The sequence below is a fragment of the Temnothorax curvispinosus genome, unplaced genomic scaffold (assembly GCF_003070985.1).
Source record: "Temnothorax curvispinosus isolate PA1 unplaced genomic scaffold, ASM307098v1 QBEX01006987.1, whole genome shotgun sequence".
NCBI lineage: Eukaryota > Metazoa > Arthropoda > Insecta > Hymenoptera > Formicidae > Temnothorax > Temnothorax curvispinosus.
The window spans coordinates 2,104-8,548 of NW_020216767.1; the positions used below are offsets into that span (position 1 = coordinate 2,104).

Consider the following 6,445-nt stretch of genomic DNA (forward strand, 5'->3'; position numbering starts at 1 on the left):
AAATGCAAACTTTTCAACAAAACAAGACAAGAAAAAACGGAACTTAATAGATTGTTAGTACAAATTATGGCACACATAACATTGAAACATACATAAAATAAGATACATACTACAAAACTTCAGAATTTTTACATTTTTATATGTAATCCAAGTATTTGCTGGCTTTTTCTTTTTTTCTAGATAATCACTTAACTTAGATTCATCATCAGGCCATTTGCATGCACCTGCAAATGTAGCTTGTTTGCCACTTATTTTACTCATTTTAATACTGATATTCTCTAACCATGCAGTACAGGCTGGCACGGCATAATATTCAATTGACTCAAAGTCATCTGCATCATCCGCAGGCAACTCGAGTACAGCATATTGCAATAAGATACATATTATTACATAGGCGTAAGAATATCTGAACCGATCATATTTCCGGAATTAAAGCTTAAGGAGAAATGAGGATTTTGATCAATCAAGATAGCATTAACCCTAGAGAGTCTTTATGAATTTTTTCATACGTGAAATGTTGAACGTAAACGGCCAAAGGAGATTATACGTCACCCCAAACAATTTTCTTTTTCGGTTTTCAGCTACTGCACGGATCTAACGCACTCGCTGAATGACGGAGATCGACTGCCGGATGACTAAACTGAATTATAGTTAGGGTCTCGATATGAAAACTAACCTTCCTAAGGCAGGGGCGCAATTTGAATTTCGCGTGGGGTGACGTATCACCCCAGAAAGACTCTCTAGGGTTAATAGATTTTTCCCTAATCCCTCAATAAAAGTTTCTCTTTCCTCGTCCAAAGAAATATTTTATTATATGTTGTGTCCAGATATTTCTATATGTCTATAAATATTTTCTCTCTCTCTCTATCTCTGTTTTTCTCTCTCTCTCTCTCACTCGCTCGCTCACTCACTCACTTTCTATCTCACACACACGCACATTTTGTCTTCTTATCTACTCACCGGCTTGTCCGCAGGTGCTTTCACAATATTTTTTGCATTCATGTTCATTATTATCACAATATTTAACCTTAAATTACAACACCACTACTGATGATTCTACTGATGAAAAAATGGAAACAATTGAAACACGCGACCAGCGACTGTTGCTCGAACCCGCGCGGTTTGCACGTCCGTAACACGTGATCCCGAGCAGTTTCGAACGCACACGATGTATTCCGAGCGCACACGAAAAAAAAACTCAAGTCAAATTATAAGTCACGGCGGGCAGTTTCTGAAACAGTTTCCAATTTTGAGCATATTCAATCAAATCTTCCAAAAATTGTTTTTAGCGTAATAATTTATCATAAATCCTTGCATGAATTACGTTTATTATATGTGCGCGAGATATATTCTTACAAAAAAGCCTTCATTTTTTAGATGAACGATTTGTTTCTACTATACTTTTTTCTATTTCTCTCAATATACGTTATCAAAATTGAAACCAATCTAATATCCAAAAAAATTTTGACTTTAGAAACAGAGAGAGAGAGAGAGAAAGAGAGAGAGAGGTGGATTTATTAAAAAATTTATTGTTGAGACATGCGCAAAATTGAGATGTTTTGAAAACTGTAAATTATACGTGTAAAAATGAAACTTAAAATTAAAATAGACAAATGCCAGAAAAATAAGATCAGAAGAATAAATTGCAATTTCTTCATGAAACTAATTGTGCGAGAATATTTTTCTTATTACATACGATTTTACGGTAACAAAAAATTACAATTACCTTGTTCTTATTGAGCATTTCTATCTTTGGGAGCGTACCCCAGAATTTCTCGTGCGACACTAATTGTTCATCTTTCAATTCGAACACCATATTTGTATCAATAATGACAGATTCGTACAATTTGTCTTCGTCAGGATGGCCAGCATCGACAACTGCAATGATATTATTATAATACACTATTGATGTAGTACACACGTACCGATTTACAAAAATATCGTCGCACGCTGCGAAAATAGAAAGGAAAATAACGTACTGTATAATTTTTCGTTGTCGACCACACCAAGATAACTCCAAAATTTTTCAACTTGATTCCTCGAGCAAGTCAATTTATCGTCATTTATAGTGATTACTTCGATCGCTTGACAGCCCAGATCCTTTTCTTGAATACTTGATGCGATTTCAACGGCACGAGTTTTCTCGATAATGTTGCTATATTTCCCTATGTAGTTAAAAACCTGTAATTCGTCGAGTCAGTTTTGTTTGCGATTAGTGAAGAAAATAGAACAGTAAAGAATAAATGTAAATGTTTTACATCGGCTATATAATGTATTATATATGTTCTCTATATATTCTACTTTTATTATTATCATTACCTCTGATTTTGTCACCAATATATAACTATCACCATTATTGATACTCTCGGCGACAGGTTCGACCAATCTAGCTTGAACGTGCCATCTTCCTTTAACCAATATCAACATTGTCTTTATATGGTTGCAATTTATCCGTGGACACGCTTGTTTCCGACACATTTCTCAGAGCCACCGTACTAAAATCTTCGGAGTAGAAGCCAATCCGGCGAGAGCCTCGACGACGAAAGACGAGTTTTTGGCTACTGGAATATCGATCAAAGATTTAAATTTTAATTTTATATGTAATTTGAAATCCGAATAAAATCAACGTCATGATTGATATAGATATAGAATATGGCAGAGGAATTTGTGTGAATATACTCACGTTTTTTTATATTTAAGTTCTTTATTGTCGTACTCGTGGCTATATTCGTGCGAATTTCGGTGTATTAATTCCGATCTCAAATCGGTGCGTGCCGCGAGAACCTTAAGAGAGTTTATTCTCGAGGTGGCTCGTCGACGTTGCGTTCGTATATTCCGCTTTTGTACCAATGCAATCTGTCAAGAAAATGATTTAAATTATAGAGTTATATTTGCGTACACATACCAATATTTTGAGTAATACTCTTCTTCCTGCTTTCTCTCATTTTTTTTGCCTCTTTCATCTTTGCATGAGTATAGCAAAATAGAGTAAAAGCTAAAATTTACAATTCGGATTGCGATGTGATTATATCGAAGTCACTTAATTTCATCTAAGTCAAGACACTCAGTCTCGCACTTTTTCCAGCGACACACCGCTAAAGAAAGATTGACGAGCTCGTCAATAATCCCGCATGTCACAGACGAGAGAGCTTACGCTCGGGCACGTGGTTTGATCTCCGCAACGCGGTATCAACAACTGGCGAGGTTATCTCGGCGAGAGAGAGAGAGAGAGAGGGGGAGAGGAAATACCTAGAGCGTCGTGTTGTTCGCGAGGCCTGGAAGCCGAGCGTGCCGCATCGAAACACTGTCCGTGAGGTACCTCTTCTTCTTGGGAGATCCGCTGCGTAAAGTCACTTTCTGTCCACTCTCCTTCACAACCGGTGCACGCACGCGGGAGCACACAACGCGACGCGACGCAACATATAGCGCTGATAGCAGCTGATAGCGCGCTCCCCGCGAGCGCCTATGTTAATAAAATATATGTCTATGGGTCCGTTCCGTTTCACGCATATGCGCGCATTTATCTATAGCATACGTAACGTTTACTATAAACAATGCGCGCATCATGCGTGAAACGGAACGGACTCTAAGTTTTTAATATGTTCTGTAGTTCTCATGTTCTATCGGCATCTATACATAACCTTCGTATATTTTGATATCTTTCAATACGTACGGTGCAAGATTTGTGTAAAAAAGCTGGACCCCAGTTGATGTGGAGACACGGTGATAGAAGTATATAACCTATAAGTATATCTATTTCGAAACTGAAAAAAATTAAATCTTTCCATTGCAATGTATAAAAAGGTTTGTTTGAAATTCTGCTCATTATATGTTATATATCTGCAGCATCTTTATATGCTTTTTATTGATAATATTTGCTGCAATAATATTTAATATTATATTTTTTGCAATTTGTAGAGTTTAGAATGGAAAAAGTTGAAGAGAAAAATTGATCAGAATAAAGAATGGAAAAAGTTGAAGAGAAAATGTGATCTGAATCTCAATAGCTTAGTACAGGAAGAATATGTTGATCATCTCGTTGAGAAGAGTACTTATAATGATTTCAATAAACAGAATTGTAACACAGAACAGCAATCTATACATGAGGACAATACTAATAAAAGTATCAGTTTTTGTAATGATGTGATGAGCAACTATAAACATTCTAATGGTATACCTATTATAGTTATTATAATGATTTTTGTTCTTCCAATGTAAGTTATAATGATATTATGCTATTTATTATTTGTTAATATAGATTTTATGCCCGAGGATCATAATCATCCAAGTAATTATATTCGTCAGTTCGCTACACAAGAAGACCTACAAGAAGCACAGACTCCTCAGATAGAAACCATTGATACAATAGAAGAATGTTTTGCAGTTCATGATCAAAGAAGAATAAATGAAATAGATGATGCTTCGATTATTAAAGATATCAATGATTGCGAGTTTCAAAACGACTATATATATGATGAGACTTATAACGAATGGCAAGAATTACAAAATCATAATAATTCTTGTTCAAGTAATATCACACTTTCTACTGATAATACATTATGCGAGGAAAATGAAAATGGTAAACAATTTGTAAGCGATTGTAAACTTGCAAATTCTGATTTCAAATTAATTCAAGACCTTACTGTGTGGGCTTTGAAAAGAAATATAGCGCTTAATGCACTGTCTGACCTTCTGACAATATTAAGGAATCATAATCATAAATTCCTTCCTTGGTGTGCACAGACACTCTTGAACACTCCTAGAAGCACGGTATCATTAATCAGAGAATTAGAAGGCGGTGGACAATTTTGGTATTATGGTATTCTCTCTGGCCTCAAAACTGTACTGTGCGAAGAAATATTGGAATCATTATCTGATATAATTGAAATTGATGTTTTTTTTTATGGTTTCTCGCCTTATAAAAGTATACGACATATTTTGTGGCCAATTGCTGGATGTATAGCTGGTAGAAATGAAGTTTTTATTATAGCTATATGGTGCGGAGAAACTAAATGTCCACCAGATCTTGATGCCTACTTGGAGGATTTTATCAATGAAAGTTTGGAGTTAATAAATGGTTTTAGTGTTAAAAATAGACGTTACAAACTTAAAATTAGAAACGTAATTGCCGATGCACCTGCTAGAACATGGTTGAAACAAGTCAACCAACATGGCAGTAAATTTGCTTGCGAAAGGGAGTGTATATATGTATGTATATATCACTGAATGAGCATTTTTTCAATTTAAAGCCACGCGAATATTTTATAGTAGTAGAATATATAGTGCGCTGTCATTTCAAATTGAGTGTAATAATATACATCAAATCTTTTAAGTTTGATTTTGTACTGTAAAAATGAGATAAAAAATCGGAACTGCAGAGATTTCAAGGCTTAATTATGCCCATATTTTTAAGTTATTATATTTTTTGAATATAAAATGTAGATATGAGAAAATAATTTTTACTGATTATTTTAAAACAAAGAGTGACCGCAAAAATGCCCATAACGGGCATACACTTTGGTACCGACATATTTGTAATCAGCTTAACAAGATGTTTTATTTGATGCTAAACATGACCACAAATTCGAGTGTGGAAAAATTGGGGAACATCCTGGGGTCACCCTTTGTGATTAAAATTAAGTTTTCAATATTTTAATTAATGTTCGTTATTTGTCATACAGGTGTACTGTTAAAGGTGTCTGGTTCAACAATCGAATGACATATCCTCCTCATGAGGAAGCACCTTTGCGGACAAATGAATCTGTTCGTCAGCAAACTCATAAAGAATATCACAAAGGAGTAACTCCACTAATTACGAGACTTCATCTAGAACCTTTAACTCAATTTCCATTGGAACCTTTTCATTTGTTATATATAGGAATCTTTAAACGAATTGTTTCAATGCTGTACTGTGCTAAGGCTAGTAAATACAAACTGCGTGGCGATGTTGTTCGTCTAATAGACAATCTTTCTAATTTTCTACGGTCTTTCTTTCCCTCTGACTTTGCTAGAAGGCCACGTAGATTAAGTGATTGGAAATACTATAAAGGTACGGAATTTAGAAGGCTTTTGTTATATGATGGCTTCTTAATTTTCCGGGAACTTGACTCTGAAGTTTATCAGAATTTTTTGTTATTTGCCTGCGCTATTCGAATTTTGGTCGACCCTGTTTTGGTAAAAGAATATGCTGTTGATGCAGATAGATTGCTTAGAACGTTTATAGAGCACAGTTCAAACATTTATGGACAGGCTTTTGTGGTATACAATGTACATCATTTAAAACACTTAGTTTCGGATTGTTTGTTACATGGACATATTGAAGCATTTAGTGCATTTAAATTTGAGAGTTTCTTGGGAAACATGAAGCATATGCTGCATGCACCAGGGAAGACACTTTCCCAAATAGTTTGCCGTGTGATGGAAAAGGCAGTCATGCCTCGCCTTT

The 6,445-nt window shown here is 35.2% G+C and overlaps 2 protein-coding genes across 2 annotated transcripts; one reads left to right on the forward strand and one right to left on the reverse strand.

Moving 5' to 3' along the window:
- Nucleotides 1-44: 44 nt before the first annotated feature.
- Nucleotides 45-2,768, reverse strand: LOC112456602 (supervillin-like). The gene is made up of 5 exons (XM_025019263.1): nucleotides 2,684-2,768; nucleotides 2,320-2,561; nucleotides 1,980-2,181; nucleotides 1,727-1,878; nucleotides 45-366 (listed from the first exon to the last, which is right to left on the reverse strand). The coding sequence occupies exons 2-5, from the start codon at nucleotides 2,476-2,478 to the stop codon at nucleotides 55-57; spliced, it is 825 nt and encodes a 274-aa protein (XP_024875031.1). The 5' UTR covers nucleotides 2,479-2,561; nucleotides 2,684-2,768; the 3' UTR covers nucleotides 45-54.
- Nucleotides 2,769-3,187: 419 nt separating this feature from the next.
- On the forward strand, nucleotides 3,188-5,455 carry LOC112456601. Its single transcript, XM_025019262.1, has 3 exons — nucleotides 3,188-3,804; nucleotides 3,919-4,171; nucleotides 4,259-5,455. Exons 1-3 carry the CDS (start codon nucleotides 3,793-3,795, stop codon nucleotides 5,224-5,226), a joined length of 1,233 nt encoding a protein of 410 aa, XP_024875030.1. The 5' UTR covers nucleotides 3,188-3,792; the 3' UTR covers nucleotides 5,227-5,455.
- Nucleotides 5,456-6,445: the final 990 nt, after the last annotated feature.

Excerpts from the sequence above, each read along its gene's own strand:
- LOC112456602 (XM_025019263.1), bottom strand. The coding sequence starts at position 2,478 with ATGTGTCGGAAACAAGCGTGTCCACGGATAAATTGCAACCATATAAAG. Across the intron at positions 2,182-2,319 it reads TATTGGTGACAAAATCAGAG|GTTTTTAACTACATAGGGAA; the intron begins GTAATGATAATA and ends GACGAATTACAG. Across the intron at positions 1,879-1,979 it reads CGACAACGAAAAATTATACA|TTGTCGATGCTGGCCATCCT; the intron begins GTACGTTATTTT and ends ATATCATTGCAG.
- LOC112456601 (XM_025019262.1), top strand. Across the intron at positions 4,172-4,258 it reads CAACTATAAACATTCTAATG|ATTTTATGCCCGAGGATCAT; the intron begins GTATACCTATTA and ends TTGTTAATATAG.